The 23,070-nt window shown below is 44.6% G+C and overlaps 2 protein-coding genes across 4 annotated transcripts in view; both read left to right on the top strand.

Annotated features, from left to right (window-relative positions):
• The window catches only part of LOC121571339 (zinc finger protein 219-like), a 19,395-nt gene extending 14,332 nt beyond the window's left edge, over positions 1-5,063 (top strand). For all 3 annotated transcript variants that reach the window (XM_041882745.1, XM_045222080.1, XM_045222081.1), the window contains 2 exons: positions 1-861; positions 1,035-5,063. The exon at positions 1-861 is cut by the window's left edge and continues 40 nt beyond it. In XM_041882745.1, coding sequence (XP_041738679.1) covers positions 1-861; positions 1,035-1,428 — 1,255 coding nt within the window. In that variant the 3' untranslated portion in view covers positions 1,429-5,063. The remainder of the gene's footprint in view (positions 862-1,034) is intronic.
• A 3,328-nt stretch (positions 5,064-8,391) lies between these two features.
• Positions 8,392-22,577, top strand: pcp4l1 (Purkinje cell protein 4 like 1). Its single transcript, XM_041884771.2, has 3 exons — positions 8,392-8,750; positions 21,147-21,201; positions 22,321-22,577. Exons 1-3 carry the CDS (start codon positions 8,742-8,744, stop codon positions 22,458-22,460), a joined length of 204 nt encoding a protein of 67 aa, XP_041740705.1. The 5' UTR covers positions 8,392-8,741; the 3' UTR covers positions 22,461-22,577.
• The last annotated feature ends 493 nt before the right edge of the window (positions 22,578-23,070 follow it).

Below are 23,070 nucleotides of genomic sequence, written 5' to 3' on the forward strand. Positions count from 1 at the left end.
CACCCAGTCAGGCTCTCTAAAGTACCATCTCCAGAGGCACCACAGAGAACAGAGGAATGCCATGGGGGCCTCTTCATCCACCGCCTCCTCCCCCGGCCTCAACTCCGCCTCTCTGGGAGGTGGTGGAGGAGCTCCACGAGGGGAGGGGAGGGAGGGGATGGCCAAACAGCGCCGGCCCCAGAGCTTCACCCATGGCTCAGCCGCCAGAGGCCCGGCAGAGACCCCTTCCTCCAGGCACAACCAGCACCAGCCCTGGATCCTGGGCCTCCCTGAGCAGAGAGACAGGGACCATGGGAAGGCCATGGGAGGACTGAGGGAGGCAGATCTGGAGAGCCAGTACCGGTACCTTTCCGGGGTGATGGGGGCGCTGTACCAGGGAGGGATGGAGGGAGGGTGGACGGGGGAGTCCCCTACCTCCACCCCCACCCCGCCCCCGCCGAAGGCACCCAAAGTGTCCCGCCGCAAACCACTCACCACCAGCCGCATGGTGCCAGCTAACGGGAGGGAGCGGATTGGAGAGGGATCAGCTCCTCTTGGCACCCAGGAGGGAGGCTTGTTGTCCCAGCCCCTGGATCTCTCCCGCCGCCCCTCCCCTGGGCTCGGAGGTCTGGAGGAGGATGGAGTACCGGGTGGTGGAGGAGGAGGAGGAGGAGGAGGAGGAGCAGGGGTCACCCTAAACCAGTGCCTGTTCTGTCCCTTCCGCACCTGCTCAGCCGAGCTGATGGCCATGCACCTCCAGGTCAACCACACCAGCAAGTCCAGGCGTAAGAGGGGGGCCTCCAACCCCAGCTCCCTGGGGGACCACGGGCCCCAGAGGCCACCCCAACCCCGGGCTGACCCAGAACCTCTGGGCCTGTGGAGGTAAGAGATGCATATTTAAATGTTATATTTACATATTCGTAATTTAGTAGAGGCTCTTGCCCAGAACTACTTATAGTCAGTGCATTCAATTACGTTTAGTAGGAAAAAACAATAACATATTACAGTCATTGCAAGTAGACTCTTCTGCTTATGATGTTCCTATCCTATCCTAGGTACCTGAGCGAGAGTGAAGACAGGGCCCCCCTGGAGGAATGGGCTTCATCCAGGGTGGAGAGAGAGAGGGGGATGGAGAACGGCCTCACCCCAGAGGAAGTGGACCTAGAGGGCAGCTACAACCTCCACCACCCCCTGCAGGCTTCTAACCGGGCCTCCACCACACCCAGGAACACAAGGAGTGGCCTCGCTGGCCTGGGGCAGGAAGGCAAGATGGAGGAGGATGGGGAAGAGGAGGAAGAAGAGGAGGGAGAAGAGGAGGATTTGGAAGGGGAGATCAGTAGTCCAGGGGATTCCCCTATAGAACATGGGATGAGGATGTCTCTCTCCATGTCACCTGCCCTCGGCTCTGACCGTCTAACACGAGAGGAGGAAGCAGTGATGGGGGAATAAACGGCAACAACATCATCCTGCAGAGAGAAGGGAAGAGGGAGTTCAACTAGACAGGGCAGAAGTTTAGGGGTCAAAGGTTGGGGGTCATTATATCACTTCCTTGTTCTCTGACATAGAGTAGTTCTGGGTCATTGTCATGGTAAGTCCCCTGACAAGTATAACTAAGGGCCACAGACTGAGAACCACCTCCATTGAGAGGGTTGTGTAAACATAATCTCTCCTAAGGAACCCCATTAAAACAATCCTCCATTTTTCTCTTGCCTTTAAATATTTACATCCCGGGAGTTCAGTGCGGTCCTGTTGATTTTCTCAACCAACCACAGCCCCCCTTGTACATACAGACAGTGCAGTATGAATCCTTTCTCTTCAGGACTTTTGAGGCCTTGTCTTCTATATTCCAGAGTTTACTGTTTTCCATTCCATCTCCTACCAAGAGGGCTAATTGTGATGATTTGATCAAGATCGTCCTCTGGCTGCTGTGAGTCTTAATATTAGTATGTGAGAAAAAATCAACTGTAACATTCTACCATTCCAGAGAACACAAAAATGATTTTATCAGACCGTATACTTCATGTTTTGAGAATAATACTACTTCTATGAGTAATGTCGTTGATTAGTTATACTTTAGCAGAACAAGTGTCAAAAGAAGCCAAACTTCATCCTAACTGCCGTTTAGATATGATACCACTTCTTGTCACTTTGACGTTTCAAGTTCATATTACGGTGTGTTCAAGAGCACTGATTCGAAACCACGGTTCAACCGGAACCTTTCAAGCCGTGAACTCAAACGAAGCTATCCAGCTGTCTACAACAAATAACACGACAGGAGCAACTTTTTACCAGATTAAGATGAAAATGATTAAGGATAACTTAACCCCTGACCCTGATATCACTGCCTCTCATTGGTCGGATTGCTGTTCCGAGGTCACCACGGGAACAGTGGAGCAGTTTGTCATTTCCTGTTTTCCCCTCAGTTTAGTGCCTGTCTATGTATGGAATGTCATCAAGGGAGTTCTACAGTATAGCCCTGTGTTTCTGGGCTCTTATAGGACAATGATATCTGAGTATACAGTAAAAAGCTAAAGTATATATGGTAAAAAATGGTTCTAGGCTATTGTGAATAGAAATCTGTAGTGGTAAACAAACAGCTGGTGTGGATCTTTCTCTTGTCACAGGAGACCGGTAGCATCTCTATGTGGATTCTGTGGAAAAAATTATTATAAAGCACTTAGTTGATGATGATGAAACATTAAGAAATATACATATGAATGAAAAGAGGTCAAGGTGAAGGGTCAATAAGTGAAAAGGGAGGTTAAAGGTCAGAGGTCAGTGTTTACAGCAGAAATACCAGCGTGTTCAGAGTCAGACGTGGGCTAACGGTTATTCCTACGTTGTCGTGGTGGCCAACTGACCATTAAACAAACAGAAACAAAGCAAGAGTCTGTTTGGGAAACATGGGACGGACAGACAGACGAACAGCGCATCCCGAACACAATCAGCTGACACATCTGGTCAGGTGACCAAGACTCCACGACCGTGTCACACTCTTTCATTCCATTCCTTTTATGAGGAAAATAACAGAAAAACGAGGGGAAGAAAAAATGGAGGAGAGGAAAGAGTGAGTTCCCTCACAGAGCAGAGGACTCAAGAAAGCAAACTGTTGTAGTCTTGGGGTATGCCGTCTTTTAGATGACTAGATTTCTGTCTATCTTTCTTTTTTTTAAGAGAAGAAGAATGGGAAAAAGAGTAAGCATTAAAAACATTAACAAATCCATAGATACATCCCAGTAGAATATGTGTAGCTTTTGTAAAGACAAGAAGATAAGAAAAAAATGAAAAAATAACTTTCTATGTTTATTTTCATTTCAAGAAGAGAAGCTTACAGAGAAGGTTATGAATATAGGTAATGATAAAAACTATAAGGCTTGTTGTTGTGAGGAAAAGGCTAGTCGGAATGTCATGTCTATAAAGAGCACTGTGCAAGATTTATGATTTCCCAAAGTAGTTGTTTTTATTTTGACTATCGATAGACCAAACCTTTAAAAAAAAATGAAAATGTAAGGAGTCACTTTCTGTTGGAGTGTAAAGCTGCAGTTTCAATCCACTCGCCCAATCAATCAATCAATCAATCAATTAAGCAATCAATCAATCTATAATCCAATCAAAACATTATTTTCATTTTATTATTAAGTGCTTGGATCAGACTCAAGTTTACATCACGACATATCATCTGATATCAAAATATTTATCTCTGCCTTCTGTCACAAATTTTGATTAATTAATTTGTACTATAGCCATGGTATTGGTTTAGCGCATCATACCACACACAGAATGTTCTGCACACAGTGAACATGCTAATATATTAAACTACTTATGATTGTAAACATCACTAAATTATTTGATTGGATAAGTCTTGCCTTCTCGCCCTCCTAACCCCATTGGTTGACGGCGAGAGCTTGGGATTGGAACCTAACCCCATTGGTTGTAGGCGAGAGCTTGGATTGGAACCACAGCCTTACTTTTCGTTGACGTGCATTATGTGTTTTACTTCTATCCTCTTTAGAGCACCTTATATGAGTTTAGCAGTTCCCTAAGTGGTGTTTTCTTAAAGACTTAGGCTGCACCCATAATGGTGCCCTATTCCCTATATAGTACACTACTTTTGACCAGGACCATTCCCATATAGGCCCTGGTCAAAGTCATGCTATGGGCCCTGGTCAAAAGTAGTGCACTATTTAGGGAATAGGGTGCCCTTTGGGACGTAGCCTGTAGTGTCAATGCCACCGTGCCTTCTGTGTCAAGCACTTCCTGGAGTTGGTATTTTGTAAGCTCACCAAAAGCACTTAGCCCACATCTCTCTCTCTCTTTCCGTCCCCCCCGTATCCCACATCGGTCTTTCCCCTAGTATATCACCTATTTTTTCACCTCATTCTTTTTGTCTGTCGCTAGAACTTCGCGGGGGCAAAGTGGGTTGTTGCCTTATTTTAACTATTTCTTACCATCAGACATAATATCACTTGGAGATACTACTATCGCTAGCATAGCTAGTAGCCCCAGTGTAGGAAACAAAGTTGATTTCAGCTAACCCTTGGCAAACCAAAGCCCCAGTTTAATGGATAAATCTTAGAATGATGTGCCAAAACCTGTCCATGGGGACACTAAACACCTTAATATAATTCAACGGTATTCTCAAGATATTATATTGTCATTCTATTTATCTTTTCATGTTGCTGTACGTCTCTCTTTGCTTATTTCCGACTTCCCTAACCTCTCTCTCTCTCTTCTGTAACCTGTCACTCTCTCTCTCTGGCACCATTAGAAGGTGATGATGTGTACTATCTGGTATTGAGGCCTTTCATTCTTAGATTTGTATTTCCAATTTGTGTGATGTTCGTACGTTCGTTCATTTGATGTCCGATGAGATGGAGTAACGCTATTCTTCTTTTTATAATTATTATTATTGTTTTGGCATTATTAAGGAGAAGAAAAAAACAAAAATAAATGTGTTGTTGAACATTGTACAGATGGCACTAGAAATGTGTTTTTAAAAAGAGAGTGCAAACCCAAGCTCTAGTCCCGCCTACTCCTCCCTCCCATTGGCAGATAGGACAAGTGACTTGCCAAGGATAGGAGAAGTGACCTGCCAATCAGTTAACTAAACTGCCCTCCAACTGACAAACATGTTCGATCCAGTAAATCTAAATTACATCATGATCTTAAATTACCCACAGAATATGTCATAATGTGAATGTTCATCTAAAATATTTCCTAAATTGCTTCTTGCACTGAAAGAATCTCTCTGAAATATGCTTGACATCTTTTAACTGGTGCTAACTATATTGTTGACCCTTAATTTCCTAGCTTCACATGCATTTTGAAAAGCAGATGTTAAAGTACTGTTGCGGTGTGTGTGACTGACATAGGTCATAGGGCTCTGGTCAAAAGTGGTGCACTATATAGGGAATAGGGTGCCATTTGGGCCGAAGGCCACTGTCTGTTGGAGAGGTGGAAGGGAGTGCTGGGTTTGGGCTCTCGTGTAGATGACTGCCATTGCAGTGAGGGAAAAACTGACCTAACCTAACCTAGTAGTGACTAATATGAGTTTGTGGACAGATTAAAAAACACATTAGAGATAAATGAATAAATGCAAACAAAGAAAAAAAAGGTTTGACGATATCTTTTTGTGAGTCGTCATTTCTCTTATGCTATTTATAGTGTTTTTATTTCAATGTCTCTCTCTCTCTGTGTGTGTGTGTATGTGTGTGTGTGTGTGTGTGTCAAAGGGAGACAGCAGTACAAACTTACTGTTATGTAGAGAGGGGAGCCCTCTTCTGAACCTGAGAACGATTGCATGGTGACAAAGGTAAAGAAACATGCAGAAAACACATAGGAAAGGAAGAAACCTTGAGAGGAACCAGGGGCCGGATTCACAATTGTTTCAGAGTAGGAGTGCTGATATAGGATCAGGTAACCCCTGTCCACATAATCATATTCATTATGACCAAAAAGGCTGCACTGATCCTAGATCAGCACTCCTACACTTTGTGAATACGGGCCCTGGGTATCAAACGTTGAGTAGGAGGGCTGATTTAGGGTCAGTTTTGCCTTTTAGATGATAATAAATAAGATTACATGGCCAGGGAGGACTCCTACTCTGAGATGCTTGATACATATGGCCCAGATCGATGTAGTAATGGGACTTCACCATGCCATCATTAAAGGGTTACGGCATCCATGTGACTTTTCACCCTTGAATCATCACAGTGCGTTGTGCCATCATGCTAAATGATGTTATCAGATGAGTGTGTCTACTCATGCTGCACTGCAACACTGTTGAAGTACCAGAGGACGTCATGATCAGTCAGTACATTAGAGACAATTTTAGCAAAGTGGCACTCAGCCTCTCACCTCTCAACAACTCAATAATTACAAGCATTCCATAAGTGTCAAAGGCTTTTATTGACAATTACATTAAGTTTATGCAAAGAGTCAATATTTGCAGTGTTGACCCTTCTTTTTCAAGACCTCTGCAATCCGCCCTGGCATGCTGTCAATTAACTTCTGGGCCACATCCTGACTGATGGCAGCCCATTCTTGCATAATCAATGCTTGGAGTTTGTCAGAATTTGTGGGTTTTTGTTTGTCCACCCGCCTCTTGAGGATCGACTACAAGTCGTCACCAAACTGTTCTTGGATGGTTGGGAGAAGTTGCTCTCGGAGGATGTGTTGGTACAAATCTTTATTCATGTCTGTGTTCTTTGGCAAAATTGTGAGTGAGCCCACTCCCTTGGCTGAGAAGCAACCCCACACATGAATGGTCTCAGGATGCTTTACTGTTGGCATGACACAGGACTGATGCTAGCGCTCACCTTGTCTTCTCCGGACAAGGTGTTTTCCGGATGTCCCAAACAATCGGAAAGGGGATTCATCAGAGAAAATGACTTTACCCCAGTCCTCAGCAGTCCAATCCCTGTACCTTTTGCAGAATATCAGTCTGTCCCTGGTGTTTTTCCTGGAGAGAAGTGGCTTCTTTGCTGCCCTTCTTGACACCAGGCCATCCTCCAAAAGTATTCGCCTCACTGTGCGTGCACATGCACTCACACCTGCCTGCTGCCATTCCTGAGCAAGCTCTGCACTGGTGGTGCCCCGATCCCGCAGCTGAATCAACTTTAGGAGACGGTCCTGGCGCTTGCTAGACTTTCTTGGGCGCCCTGAAGCCTTCTTCACAACAATTGAACCTCTCTCCTTGAAGTACTTGATGATCCGATAAATGGTTGATTTAGGTGCAATCTTACTAGCAGCAATGACGACGGCACGTGTTTCCTTGCAGGTAACCATGGTTAACAAAGGAAGAACAATGATTTCAAGCACCACCCTCCTTTTAAAGCTTCCAGTCTGTTATTCTAACTCAATCAGCATGACAGCGTGATCTCCAGCCTTGTCCTCGTCAACACTCTCACCTATGTTAACGAGAGAATCACTGACATGATGGCAGCTGGTCCTTTTGTGGCAGGGCTGAAATGCAGTGGAAATGTTTTGGGGGGATTAAGTCCATTTTCATGGCAAAGAGGGACTTTGCAATTAATTGCAATTCATCTGATCACTCTTCATGACATTCTGGAGTATATGCAAATTGCCATAATCAAAACTGAGGCAGCAGACTTTGTGAAAATTTGTATTTGTGTCATTCTCAAAACTTTTGACCACGACTGTACACCCTTGATAAAAATAAAAAAAACTGACGGTGGAGCTATGTCGCCCTCTAGCGGGTATAACAGACCAATCTAGATTCTCCGGTATTAGGATTATGATTCTGTGACAGGAGTGGCAAGGAATGATTATGATTTGACTGCAGCAAGAGGGGAATGTCTGTTTTCCTTGCTGATAAAAACAATTCGGAAGGAAAATAAGTTTGTGGTTCGCATTCAACTAGGCTATCAAAGGGGAATGTAGCACATTGCGGGTCTCATGGTCACATACCCAACCTTTTCTTGACATAATGGATGAACAGGAAGCACAGAATTAATTAAACCTCATCACTGTCGGTCATGAAATATGAAGTGAAGGATGATTTCGGTCTATATTGAGAACTATGCGTTTAATAGCGCATGCACCATATTCTTCAAGAAGTCATCAAATTTTACGCATTTGGAGTGAGTCTCAATGGTGTGATTTCTACTTTAACATCTGATTAAACTTCGTCAGTCATCATTTGTTGTTAGATATGTTACTTTATCTATTCCTAAGTGATTTATTAAAAGAAATACTAACGTTGACGAGCCGTTAGCACATCACAGCTCAGTTGGCACGAGGGCAAGTCTCCAGTGAGTGGGTGAACGCGCGTGTGAGTGGGCGAGCAAGAAAGGGGAGAAGAGAGGGAGGGAAGGAGAGAGAAAGAGAGAGAGAGAAAGAGAGAGAGAGAAAGAGAGAGAGAGAAAAGAGAGAGAGAGAGAGAGAGAGAGAGAGAGAGAGAGGGCGGGGGAAGCGGAGGTACAGAGGATTCTGATGTTCTCTGTTGCACACAACCGCACTGCTCGCCCTGACTGCACTATCCATGCTGCTGTATGCTAGACTGTCTGCATGAGACGGAGTCAGCGTACTGTTTAGCCTATCGACGAATTTCTCGTCTCCACTCTACACGCGTCCCCGACTCATTTCTTTTTGCCGCATCCTTATAGTTTCTCTTCAAAACCTTCGATCGACTGAAGTGTTTTTCCAAGGAAAGAGACCGTTGAAACTGTCAGTATAAGCGGCTAGAAGAGAAGAGAAGTGACTTGTCTGCAGAAGAACTCTCCGCGCTGCACGTTCTCAAGATGAGCGAGGTAAGTATTCAGCTCAACTATAATTAGTTAACAGTTCAAGCCGCAGTTGTTGTTAATCTATAATAACGCGGTGATTATGATTATTCGGCGGATATATGGCGGTTATTCTACTGATCGTAGGCTATAGATGCTATGAGAATTCACTATATAACACCCCTTCGACTATATTATACGCACCATTCAGTAAGTCCAATGGTTATGCTACTACATGGAAATTATAGACCATTTTAGTTTCACTTCAACAAGGGGACATATACATGTTATTTTACCCTGCTCATAACTAACTGTCTAGATGAGTATCTTCGAAATGATACCACCACGGCATGGCGCACCGCACCCCCAACCCCCAATCACCGCAACCCATCCAAGGTGCGGTAAAATAAAAATAAATAAAAACAATGTCTCATTTCTAGAGCATAGCTCTTTACATCTTCTTGCGACTCGGTTGGCGCCGGTCCCAAATCAAGCCGGCACTGTACCAAAAGGCACAAACGCAAGAATCACTGCATCGCCTGTGGGCATTGTGAACAGCGGTTCAGGAGCAGTGATAGGTGGCAAAAGTACCTTCCGCCGCGGGTGTATTGCCACGCCGATGTCAGACACACCTGTTTCCCCGAATGGAGATATATGTTATTCAAACACATCTGGGCTATATAGGGTACACGCCTATCATGGTCTTACAATATGATGTAGCACGTCCATGTATTTAGTAATTGATCAAAGGTACTTTTCAAAGGTACTTTAGTCTTCATGGTTTACCTGTAAGGCCCATTCTTTTTCTGGCATCCATTTAAAATAGACATTTCGCCTACATGTAATTTGCCATTTGACTACAGTAGGCCTAATCTAGACTAAATTGAACATCCTTTATAATGTTTCAAACTTCTAAGTGGCACCCTATTCCCTAAACAGTGCATTTGGAAAGTATTCAGACCCCTTCCCTTTTTCCACATTTTGTTACAGCCTTATTCTAAAATGGATTACAAAAAAATTAAAAACATAAATCTACACACAATACCCCATAATGACAAAGCGAAAACAGGTTTTTATACATTTTAGCAAATGTATAAAACAACAAAAACATAAATACCTTATTTACATAAGTATTCAGACCCTTTGCTATGAGACTCAAAATTGAGCTCAGGTGCATCCTGTTTCCATTGATCATCCTTGAGATGTTTCTACAACTTGATTGGAGTCCACCTGTGGTAAATTCAATTGCTCTGGATGAGCGCGTCTGCTAAATGACGTAAATGTAAATGTAATTGGACATGATTTGGAAAGGCACACACCTGTCTATATAAGGTCCCACAGTTGTCAGTGCATGTCAGAGCAAAAACCAAGCCATGAGGTTGAAGGAATTGTCCGTAGAGCTCCGAGACAGGATTGTGTCGAGGCACAGATCTGGGGAAGGGTACCAAAACATTTCTGCAGCATTGAAGGTCCCCAAGAACACTGTGGCCTCCATCATTCTTAAATGGAAGAAGTTTGGAACCACCAAGACTCTTCCTAGAGCTGGCCGCCCAGGCCAAACTGAGCAATCGGGGGAGAAGGGCCTTGGTCAGGGAGGTGACCAAGTACTCGATGGTCACTCTGACAGAGCTCCAGAGTTCCTCTGTGGCGATGGGAGAACCTTCCAGAAGGACAATAATCTCTGCAGCACTCCACCAATCAGGCCTTTATAGTAGAGTAGCCAGATGGAAGCCACTCCTCAGTAAAATGCACATGACAGCTCGCTTGGAGTTTGCCAAAAGGCACCTAAAGGACTCTCAGACCATGCAAAACAAGATTCTCTGATCTGATGAAACCAAGATTGAATTATAGGGACTGAATGCCAAGCGTCACGTCTGGAGGAAACCTGGCACCATCCCTACGGTGAATCATGCTGTTTTTCAGCGGCAAGGATTGGTAGACTAGTCAGGATTGAGGGAAAGATGAACGGAGCAAAGTACAGAGAGATCCTTGATGAAAACCTGCTCCAGAGAGCTCAGGACCTCAGACTGGGGCGAAGGTTCACCTTCCAACAGGACAACGACCCTAAGCACACAGCCAGGACAACGCAGGAGTGGCTTCGGGACAAGTCTCTGAATGTCCTTGAGTGGCCCAGCCAGAGCCCAGACTTGAACCCAATCGAACATATCTGGAGAGACCTGAAAAACATATTTTTGCTTTGTCATTATGGGGTATTATGTGTAGATTGATGAGAATGAACAACAACAATTTAATTGATTTTAGAATAAGGCTGTAACGTAACAAAATGTGGAAAAAGTAAAGTGTTCTGAATACTTTCCCAATGCAGTATTTTTGACAAGGGCACATAGGACCTGAATAGGATGCCAATGGGCCCTGGTCAAACGTGCAGACATACAGTGGGGAGAACAAGTATTTGATACACTGCCGATTTAGCAGGTTTTCCTACTTACAAAGCATGTAGAGGTCTGTAATTTCTATCATAGGTACACTTCAACTGTGAGAGCCGGAATTCTTACTGGTTGGTAGGTGATCAAATACTTATGTCATGCAATAAAATGCAAATTAATTACTTAAAAATCATACAATGTGATTTTCTGGATTTTTGTTTTAGATTCCGTCTCTCACAGTTGAAGTGTACCTATGATAAAAATTACAGACCTCTACATGCTTTGTAAGTAGGAAAACCTGCAAAATTGGCAGTGTATCAAATACTTGTTCTCCCCACTGTAGGTGCCATTTGGGATGCAGCTATAAATCATATTGTTCTCACCAAGTTTGCATCTGTTCTTTGTTTCTTCATTTTCACAATTGGTTTATAGGCTTATAAACGTTCACCTATTTGACATCATTCAGGGTTGCAATGGTCTTTAGCTACAATGATTCATATCTTTCATATTTGGTCAAGGCCTATATAGGGTTATTCATCAGTTTAGCCTTTTCAACCATAATTAATAAGATTATAGGGACAGGGTGGGATCTGATCCTAGATCAGTACTCCTACTCTGAGACACTTTGTGAATATGGGCTCTGCACTGAAGTCGCACTGTTGGCAAGCTAGTCGGGGCCACTGTTGCGGTTATGTTGGATTAGTAGCCTAGTGGAGTGGACAGACGCCCCTTCCATTTGCCTCGATCCCCTGTCGGTTTTATCTTTTCAAAGCTACTTTCCTCTCAGGGTTAACATGTTTTATGGTATTCCTGCACATTTTCATTCCTTTAAATATTCTCTTTAGCAACAGCGCGAGGACATACTGTACAGCCAGGGTATTAATACTCGCTTGCGCATGTCCGGGAGCGAACATCTGCGCTGAGCATGGCACACTGTGAGAGTGCGTGTGCCACCACAATGATCTCCTAAATTTGTATTTAAAGTTGAGTTCAGGCGCATTCAATTAATTAAAAACAACAACATTTTAGTCATTTAGCAGACGCTCTTATCCAGAGCAACTAACAGTTAGTGAGTGCATTCTTTTTATTATTTTCATACTGGCCCCCCGTGGGAATCAAACCCACAACCCTGGCATTGCAAGCGCCATGCTCTACCAACTGAGCTACACGGGACTAATAAGTTGCCTTTTGTAAGCAGGGCTGGCTCAAGGCATAAGTGGACTGAGGTTTTTTTTAGGAACTCAGTCCGTGTTTCAACTTACTATTGAGAGTAAGAATAGTACAATACACCAGGTGCAATTTCGAAATTTGGTTGTGTGTCATCAGTTTTTCGCTTGCTATGTAAGTCAAAGACAGTCACTTAATTAGCCATGTTAGCTAACAATTTTTAGATTGGTAGTTAGTCTAGTCAGCTATCTAAACTTGTACTTATCATGGCCGAATACTGACCGGGCATGTGCCCAGGGGCCCTGACCTCCAGGGTGCTCACATTGATTTTGTTAGTCATTCCCACTCAGATATCATATTAACATGGCATGTCATTACAAAATGGGTAGAAATGCATGAAATGTGTTATTATTCTCTCCACTCCATGACAAAATGTGTAAAATTGCAGAAAACTTGCTTTAAAATGGCAAATGTTTTCTTTCTGACCCATGGCAAAATGATTAGAATTGCAGGAAATACAAATGTCAAGAGGGGGGTCACTAAAATGTTTTGCCGTGAAGTGGGGGACACCCAACCATATCTCGCGTAGGGCCCTCAAAAGGCTAGAGCCGGACCTGTATGCAAGTCATGTTTGGTGCCAAAATTGACAGTTGCTTGTATTGAAGTTCCTCTTTTCATCTTTTACTTGTCACCTCTATTGTCAGTTTTAGAAGCGTTGGAATTTATAAAAGAGAAAAATAAATACACTATACACACACCTAGATTTAGGAAATTATACACTACATGACCAAAAGTATGTGGAAACCTGCTCGTTGAACATCTCATTCCATGGTCCCCCCTTTGCTGCTATAACAGCCTCCACTCTTCTGTGAAGGCTTTCCACTAGATTTTGGAACATTGCTGTGGGGACTTGCTTCCATTCAGCCACAAGTGCATTAGTGAGGTCGGGCACTGGCTTGCAATCTGCGTTCCAATTCATCCCGAAGGTGTTTCATGGGGTTGAGGTCAGGGCTCTGTGCAGGCCAGTCAAGTTCTTCCACACCGATCTCGACAAACCATTTCTGTATGGACCTCGCTTTGTGCACAGGGACATTGTCATGCTGAAACAAGAAAGGGCCTTCCCCAAACTGTTGTCACAAAGTTGGAAGCACAGAATTTTATAGAATGTAATTGTATGCTGTAGCGTTAAGATTTCCCTTCACTGGAACTAAGGGGCCTAGCCCGGCCATGAAAAACAGCCCCAGTCCATTATTCCTCCTCCACCCAACTTTACAGTTAGTACTATGCATTTGGGCAGGTAGCATTCTCATGGCAACCGCCAAGCCCAGATTTGTCCGTTGGACTGCCAGAAGGTGAATTGTGATTCCTCACTCCAGAGAACGCGTTTCCACTGCTCCAGAGTCCGAGCTTTACACCACTCCAGCCGACACTTGGCATTGCGCATGGTGATCTTAGGCTTGTGTGCGGCTGCTCAGCCATTGAAACCCATTTCATGAAGCTCCCGACGAACAGTTATTGTGCTGACGTTGCTTCTAGAGGCTGTTTGGAACTCGGTAGTGAGTGTTGCAACAGAGGACAGACGATTTTTATGCGCTACAAGCTTCAACACTCGCCGGTCCCGTTCTGTGAGCTTGTGTGGCCTACCACTTCGCGGCTGAGCCGTTGTTGCTCCTAGACGTTTCCACTTAACAATAACAGCACTTACAGTTGACCGGGGCAGCTCTAGCAGGGCAGAAATTTGACGAACTGACTTGTTGAAAGGTGGCATACTAAGACGGTGCCACGTCGAAAGTCACTGAGCTCTTCAGTAAGGCCATTCAACTGCCAATGTTTATCTATGGAGACTGCATGACTGTGTGCTCGATTTTATACACCTGTCAGAAACGGGTGTGGCTGAAATAGCCGAATCCACTAATTTGGCCAATTAGTGTATTTACACAATGGCGCACAAGTGCCTGCAGGTACGCATGCGCACACACACGCATACACGAAAAGAGAGACAGGGAGAGAGGGAGAGCAAGAGAAATAATGATTATGTTCTTGTTGTGCTTATAATTAACAGTGAGCAGGCTTCCCCTACACTAAACATGTTCTATTTTAGGCATGTGGGGATAATTAGCAGGTCTTATTATTTGCAGCGGAAGGCCAGTCCTCCAGCCACCAAGGTGACCCCCCCCATCTCTCTCTCTCTCTCCCTCTCCTCTTCTTGACTGGGATTACAGAGCTAAAGCCAACTGGCATGTTCAAATATTATTGGCTTTTCCCTCCTTGGCTTTCCCCTCCTCTCCTTTGACAGGGAGGTAATCCCTTTATTTCCGTCTATAAATAAATAATTTTTTACTGCTGAGGAGCTTTCAGGGGGGTAGCTGCTCTTTCTCTCTCCTCTCCCCTGGACCCTACCAGAATTAGGATGCCATTTTGGGCCTTCCTGTAGGCTGCTATATTGTTCTTACAGAAGTGTCTCTCTTTTCGCACCAATAAATTCACTCCTGGGCCCTGTATAACAGGTTATGCTTTGGAGGCTATTCTTTTTCCCCTCCAATACATGCAGTTTTGGGGCACTCCTATGTCCTGTATAGGCTGCTATGTCTTTCTTAGTTTCTCTCTTTTTGCACCAATACATGTAGTTTTCAGTCCTAGTAAGCCGTGGGGCTTTTTTGGGTTGTTCTCTTATTCACCAGTGTTGGGTCAATGCCTTTCCTAAAGGGGCTTCAGATTGTATTTTCCTCCCTTCAGTGTTGGGTTCTGTAGCTATGTTGTTTTTCTTAGAAAGGTATTTGTGGTTGGAGTATACCACCACATGCTGCAAAAATGATGAAAATGAACCTTTTTCAGTAAAGGGCAGTTAAATGTCTAAAAGTCAAACCTGTCATGTTTTCTCATTCTCTCCCTTTCTCCTTTCCTCCTCTTAAAGACCCCTTGTCTGTTTCTCTTTCAATCTCTCTCTCTCTCTTCCCCTCCATCTCTCTCTCTCTCTCTCTCTCTCTCTCTCTCTCTCTCTCTCTCTCTCTCTCTCTCTCTCTCTCTCTCTCTCTCTCTCTCTCTCTCTCTTCCCCTCATCTATCTCTCTTCCCCTCCATCTTTCTCTCGCTCTCTCTTCCCCTCATCTATCTCTCTTCCCCTCCATCTCTCTCTCGCTCTCTCTTCCCCTCATCTAGCTCTCTTCCCCTCCATCTCTCTCTCTCTCTTCCCCTCATCTAGCTCTCTTCCCCTCCATCTTTCTCTCTCTTCCCCTTCATCTCTCTCTCTCTCTCTCTCTCTGTCTCTCTTTCAAACTGCGGCATCAGACATCATAGCTTTCATCCCAAATGGCACTCTATTCCCTACATAGTGCACTACTTTTGACCATAGCCCTATGGGCCCTGGTCAAAAGTAGTGCACTACATAGGGAATATGGTGCCATTTGGGACGCAAGCAGTCATAATCATCCAGCACCCAGGTGTCAGTCTATTTTTGAAGTACGTTACCAAATACACTCCCTTCTATCAACCTACTTACTGTACTGTAAATGGTGTCATTTGGAGAGCGAGGGAGCGAGCATTGGTTGAAAGTCATTGTTAGATGTTGATAGAGCGAGAGAGTGAGCGAGATAGACAGACAGACAGACAGACAGGCAGGCAGGCAGGCAGGCAGGCAGGCAGGCAGGCAGGCAGGCAGGCAGGCAGGCAGCAGGCAGGCAGGCAGGCAGGCAGGCAGGCAGGCAGGCAGGCAGGCAGGCAGACAGACAGACAGACATATAGATAAATAGTCAGATTGGGTCAGGATGGAAAATAACAACGAGGACTGGTCCCTCAAAATGACATAATCAGCAGTAAGAAACCAGCTTGGTGGATACAGTAGGCCTATGCGCATGTTTGTGTGTGGTTGCGTTCGTGTGTGTGTGTGTGCGTGTGTGTGTGTGTCCATCTGGCTAAGTGCAGTTTGGAGCAGAGAGGGTAACATACAGCAGGGCAATATACAGTATGAAGGAGTGACAGACAGTTGGCAGAGTACAGTTTACAGCCCCATGGACAGCTGGCTAGATGATGACTACAGTACAGAGCCACGACAAATGCCCATACAAGTTCCAGAATCGTTTGTCTTGGCTCTGTACTGTAGTCATCATCTAGCCAGCTGTCCATGGGGCTGTAAACTGTACTCTGCCAACTGTCTGTCACTCCTTCATACTGCATATTGCCATGCTGTATGTTACCCTCTCTGCTCCAAACTGCACTTAGCCAGATGGACACACACACACACACACACACACACAAACGCAACCACACACAAACGTGTGCATAGGCATTTGTATGGGCAACACAGAGTAGGGTTGCAAAATTCCAGTAACTTTCCCCCAAAAAGGTTTTCTAGAAATGCTGGTTGGAGGATTATGGATTTCCTGCTTATTCCCTTCTGATTATGGAACTGGAATTTCTGGAAAACCAGGACATTTTGTAAAATTTACCAGAATGGGTACAGTATGGAGCTGTGATGAATGGCCATATGAACAGATGGCTGAACACAGTGCCATCACAATGATTTCACTGAGTAGTACAGTATTGAAAACAAACATCTTTAAAGTATCAAATGGCAATCAGGATGCATCCCAAATGGCACCGTATTTCCTATATAGTTCACTGCTTTTCAGAAGGCCCCTGGTCAAAAGAAGTGCACTAAAGACTAAATAGGGTGCCATGTGGGACTGTATATTCCTAGAATAGAAAGCTTGTCTGGCTAAAGCACACAGCATGCTGGCCCTGTGTATATTAGGCTATATCTGTCTATCCCTCGACTCCATTTTCCCGACCGTCTGTCTCGATAAGCAGGAATCTTCCGTTCTCATTCACCCGCTGTCTTCTCTCTCTCGGATCCCTATGTCTCCCTCTCTCTTTTCCCCACTCTCACTCTATCTTTGTCGTTCCCCCACCCTCTCTCTCTCTCTCTCTCTCTCTCTCTCTCCATCACTTACAGCAAATCCCAGACACTTAAATGCTGCAATCTGTCTCTGTCTAGCATCCCTCCCTCCATCGCTCCCCCTTTCCCTCCCCCTCCTGTCTCTAGCTTTCTCTCTGTTGGCCTTATGTTCATGACTTAATGCATTAACAGCTACAAATACGTAAGGAAGAAATCCTTGACAAGCGAGAAGGGAGAGAGAACCTGTAAGAGAATTACAAGAAACCTAAGGGGATTTGAGTGTTAGCCAGCCATCCATGTAGAGATAAGAATGTAGGAGAGGGAGGGTGTGTGTGTGTGTGTGTGTGTGTGTGTGTGTGTGTGTGTGTGTGTGTGTGTGTGTGTGTGTGTGTAAGAGAGAAAGAGAGTGGGGGAAGAGGGGGGGGGAGGTAAAACGAAGGTCTATTCACAGTGGGAATGTGTTTATCGTGTGGGTTGTTTCTCCTTTTCACTCTTCAACCTCTCTCTCTCTCTCTCTCTCGCTCTCTCTCTCTCTTTCTCTCTCGCTTGCTTTCTTTCTCTCTCCTATCCTTTCTTTCTGTCTTTCATTCAGCTAGTCATTCAATCCCACCTCCGTGCAACCCATATGCCTGAGTTTCTTCTCGAGCCCGCAGTCCTTTCTCTCTTCTTCTCGCTCGCTCTCCCTCTCTCTTCCTCACTCTGCCTCTTACTCAAGCCCCTCTCCTCGCCTGCTTCATTTCAATGTATCAGTTATCCCCCCATGAGCATGAGAGGAACAGCACAGCATAGAGAGGGAACCAATGCCTCCAGTCAGTGGGTGTGTCAGTCAGATAGGCAGAGAGAGACGGGGAAATGGGGAAGGGGGAATGACAACAGAGAAGACAATGATGGATCATAGATGGATGATATTGAACATAAAGCTATAGCTTAGTGACACTGATAGCCCAGATAGATTTGTCGTCCCCCCCAACACTTTCTCTTTCTCTCCTTTGTCTCTCTCTCGCATATCCACCCCTCTCTCTCTATATATCTCTCTCCCTCGCTCTCTCTCCCCCTCTCTGGTATACAGATAATGAGACACACTCAGTCTTTGTCATTTACATGAGTCTCTAACATCTCGTTATCCCAGACCAGGGCTGACTGTATTCTTATTTATTTTACCCTATCACTAAGGCTGGAGTGGCAGGCCTCATGTTTGCGTCTCACGCTTAGCTGGAGATTGTTTTATGCACGGGCCATTTCGCACCGGCATCACAAAGTGCAATGAGGACGTCGGGGTTACGCAGGGTCACAATACACACGCGCACGTGCATGCCCACACACACACACACACACACTCCTACTATACTCCCGCTTACACACACACAGTCTACCTCTCTCTCTCTCACACACAGAAATACTGTCTTTCTGTATCCACCCTCTCTACTGTAACTCTCTCTTCGGCTCTCTCTCTCTCTTTCTCCCCGCCCCAGACGCATGCACATAAGCGTAGTACTAGTGAGGAGACAGTCTTAAAACACAAATAGACAGAAAGAGAGAGGGAAATGAGAGAGAGATACAAGAGAGAGGCAGATGAGAGAGAGCGAGAGAGAACGAGAGAGAGAGAGAGAGAGAGAGAGAGAGAGAGAGAGAGAGAGATGAAAGAGAGGGGGAGATGAAGAGAGAGCATAAAATGTTGTCACTTGTAACACACAGGGAGGGATCACACACACACACCACACCACACACACACACACACCACACATACACACACACACACCACACATACACACACGTGTGTAAACTACTGGAAAATGGTAATAGACTAAAGGGAAAAGGAGAGAAAAGAACATAGCACTGTCTCCTGAGTGGTCCCTTTGCGTCTCTGGCAATATCACTCTCATACAGACACTCCTGTTACCCACTCCCAAGAGGACTCTGTCCTCATATGTGGCGTTTATATTCAGGCAGCTGATACTTGTAGTATACTATGTAGTTGATAATGGTTATGTAGTTGATGCTGGTTATATGGTGGTTATGTAGTTGATGCTGGTTATATGGTGGTTATATGTGGTTGATGCTGGTTAGTTGATGCTGGTTATGTAGTTGAAAATGGCTATGATATAGGACAGGTTATGTTGTTGACATTGGCTATAGAGTTGACACTGTTTATATACTTGACACTAGTTGTGTTGCTGATAATGGTTACAGATGTAGGATCTTAATTTGACCTATATTGTCACAGCAAAATAATCCTGCAGCAACAGGATTTTAATGTTTAGTCCATAATTTTGCTTGATCGTGGTTCGGCTATTAGCTGGCCAAAAATAGGATACATAAAAAGTGCAATACTGTTAATATAACCATATGTTAGTGTTTTCAGTGAATGTATGTAAATCATGAACTCATCTGCATTACCTGTGGTGCAGGTAAATTGGCAGCAACAAAAGAGTGATTAAATTAAGATCCTACATCTGTAGGTTTCTGTTAAAGGTGATTAATTTTTTTATTTCACCTTTATTTAACCAGGTAAGCCAGTTGAGAACAAGTTCTCATTTACAGTTGAAGTCGGAAGTTTACATGCACTTAGGTTGGAGTCAAAGCCAGACTACGGTTTGCAACTGCACATGGGGACAAAGATCGTACTTTTTGGAGAAATGTCCTCTGGTCTGATGAAACAAAAATAGAACTGTTTGGCCATAATGACCATCGTTATGTTTGGAGGAAAAAGGGGGTGACTTGCAAGCCGAAGAACACCATCCCAACCGTGAAGCACGGGGGTGGCAGCATCATGCTGCGGGGGTGCTTTGCTGCAGGAGGGACTGGTGCACCTCACAAAATAGATGGCATCATGAGGAAGGAAAATTATGTGGATATATTAAAGCAACATCTCAAGACATCAGTCAGGAAGTTAAAGCTTGGTCGCAAATTGGTCTTCCAAATGGACAATGACCCCAATCATACTTCCAAAGTTGTGGCAAAATGGCTTAAGGACAACAAAGTCAAGGTATTGGAGTGGCCATCACAAAGCCCTGACCTCAATCCTATAGGCAGAATCGAAAAAGCGTGTGCGAGCAAGGAGGCCAACAAACCTGACTCAGTTACACCAGCTCTGTCAGGAGGAATGGGCCAAAATTCACCCAACTTATTGTGGGAAGCTTGTGGAATGCTACCCGAAATGTTTGACCCAAGTGAAACAATTTAAAGGCAATGCTACCAAATACTAATTGAGTGCATGTAAACTTCTGACCCACTGGGAATGTGATGAAAGAAATAAAAGCTGAAATAAATCATTCTCTCTACTATTATTCTGACATTTCACATTCTTAAAATAAAGTGGTGATCCTAACTTACCTAAAACAGGGAATTTTTACTAGGATTAAATGTCAGGAATTGTGAAAAACTGAGTTTAAATGTATTTGCTAAGGTGTATGTAAACTTCTGACTTCAACTGTACAACTGCGACCTGGCCAAGATAAAGCAAAGCAGTGCGATAAAAACAACAACAACACAGAGCTACATATGGAATAAACAAAACGTACAGTCAATAACACAATAGAAAATATATATACAGTGTGTGCAAATGTAGTAAGTTATGGAGGTAAGGCAATAAATAGGCCATAGTGCAAAATAATTACAATTTGTTATTAACACTGGAGTGATAGATGTGCAGAAGAAGATGTGCAAATAGAGATACTGAGGTGCAAATGAGCAAAATAAATAACAATGTAAATAACAATATGGGGATGAGGTAGTTGGGTGGGCTAATTACAGATGGGCTGTGTACAGGAGCAGTGATCGGTAAGCTGCTCTGACAACTGATAATTGTTATGTGGTTGAAAACTGGTTATGTAGTTGACACTAGTTGTGTTGCTTATAGTGGTTATGTTTCTGGTAAGGGTGATGATGGTTATGTAGTTGATACTGCTGATAATGTGTGTTAGAGCATCCTGTTGTAATTGACACCTTTGCTCTTCCTTGCTCTTCCCCTCTCTAGCTCAGATCCACTGGGAATCCCAACAGCAGCCAGACGCCAGCATCGGACAACAAAGGTCTGTCTGACTGGTTCTGTATTCAGACGTCGTACTCTGTGAACTTTATGTCTCTCCATCTTTCTCTCTCTGTTCCCCTCTTTCTCTCACTCTCTCTCTGCACCCACCCTCTCCCTCTCTCACCGTCTCTCCCTTTCTCCCCTCACACTCTCTCTCTGTCTCTCCCTCTCCTCTCGTTCTGTTTTGTATCTGTATCTTTCAGCTTAGCACCTACATGCCTTTGCTAGCCTTTCAGTCTAGGCCACATTTTCCAAATTTTGTCTGGATTCACTGGGATTTCTTTTTTAGCGCGAATGCATAAACAAAATGTACGCCTCCATATTTGGCCCCTCGCTGTGTTTTTATTCTCCAGGACACTAAAAATAGAATTGATGCGTTTGCTTGTCTAGGACCCTCGACAGTACATCTTCACTCCAGCCACTTTGGACTGTTAGAAGAGCTCTCTCTATCTCTCTCTAGCATCAGACATCTCCCTCTCTCTCCCCCTCTATCTGTCTCCTTCACCCCCTACCTATGTCTTCATCTCTTCCTTTTCTCCACCTCTGTCAGTATTTTTCCATCCCCAATTAGTGGCTCGATCCCGTCATTGAAAGGCTCCTTTAGGCACTATAAACAGTGATGCTGAAACTACCAGACTTGGGTTCAACTACTATTTGAGATCATTTCAAATACTTTAGCTGGGCTTGATTGAGCTTGCCTGTCACAATGGAACCGATTCCAAATTTTCCCAACTGGCACTCCAGGCAGGCTAAAAGCAAACACTTAAAGTATTTGAGAGATTTCAAATTGTATTTCAACCCAAGTCTGGAACCTACAGCAACCCGATGCAGAAACACTAACATCACCCCAAACACTTAACCACTGTCCTGTCCCTCCATGGCCAAACTTGGTAAAGTTAAACATGGGTGTGGGAACGGCGCTAGTGTGTGTGTTTGTGCACGCGTGTGGGTGTGTTCCATGCCCCCTTGTCTGCTTTTAAAGATCAATACCTTTTCCTGCTCAAACCTTCATGTGGATGGATTGGTGTATTTATTGGTTGATGGATGTATTGATTGGTCGGTTGATTAAGTAATGGGCATATTGATTGATTGACATATATTGATTTAATGACCCCTCCAGAGAAGGCGGTTGACTCCAAGCCCCCGGCGACCGGGGAGGAGGAAGAGGAAGTGGACATTGACCTGGAAGCGCCGGAGACGGAGAAAGCAGCGCTCGCCATCCAGAACCAGTTCAGACGCTTCCAGAAGAAGAAGAAGTAGAGCAACAGAAGGAGAACCAAGAAAGAAAGACAAAAAAATAGAACAAAAAAAGAAAGACCTTCCGCAGAACAGAGAAAGAGTGATTGAAAGGATGGGTGGTGAGAGGGTGAAGGAGAAGTGGAGGGGGGAAGGGAGGGAGGGAGGGGAGGGGGAAGCAGGAATTGAAACATTGCATATTAGAGAACCAACAGATATCCTCGCTGTGAGAGAAAGAGAGGACAAGAGAGGAGAGGGGAGGAGAGAGATGATAAAGCAGAATTTATAATCTTGCATGACCAATAACCCCAGTCACCACCATCGCCACCGCCGATATCCTGATATGTCCCCCATGCACCCTCCCTTCCAAACCCACCCTCCATCCCCTGTCCCACCGCACAGACGCACGTCCCCATGCCCCCCACAATCCCCAAGAGAGGGGAAAACTGTCCCCCTTGAGAACGGAGAACAAAGTCCTTTGACAGACCAAGCACATGTCAAATTGAACAAAAGCACATATTTCCAGCTCTCTTTCATTCACTTAAGTGTCTCTCTCTCTCTCTCCCTCTCTCTCTCTCTCTCTCTCAATAGAAAAGGGCAGAGTTACTAGCTCAGGTTTTAGATTGCTATAGTT

This window comes from Coregonus clupeaformis, chromosome 8 (genome assembly GCF_020615455.1).
Source record: "Coregonus clupeaformis isolate EN_2021a chromosome 8, ASM2061545v1, whole genome shotgun sequence".
Lineage (NCBI taxonomy): Eukaryota > Metazoa > Chordata > Actinopteri > Salmoniformes > Salmonidae > Coregonus > Coregonus clupeaformis.

Coding starts and splice junctions, on each gene's coding strand:
- pcp4l1 (XM_041884771.2), top strand. Junction 21,202..22,320: donor GCCAGCATCGGACAACAAAG/GTCTGTCTGACT, acceptor TGACCCCTCCAG/AGAAGGCGGTTGACTCCAAG.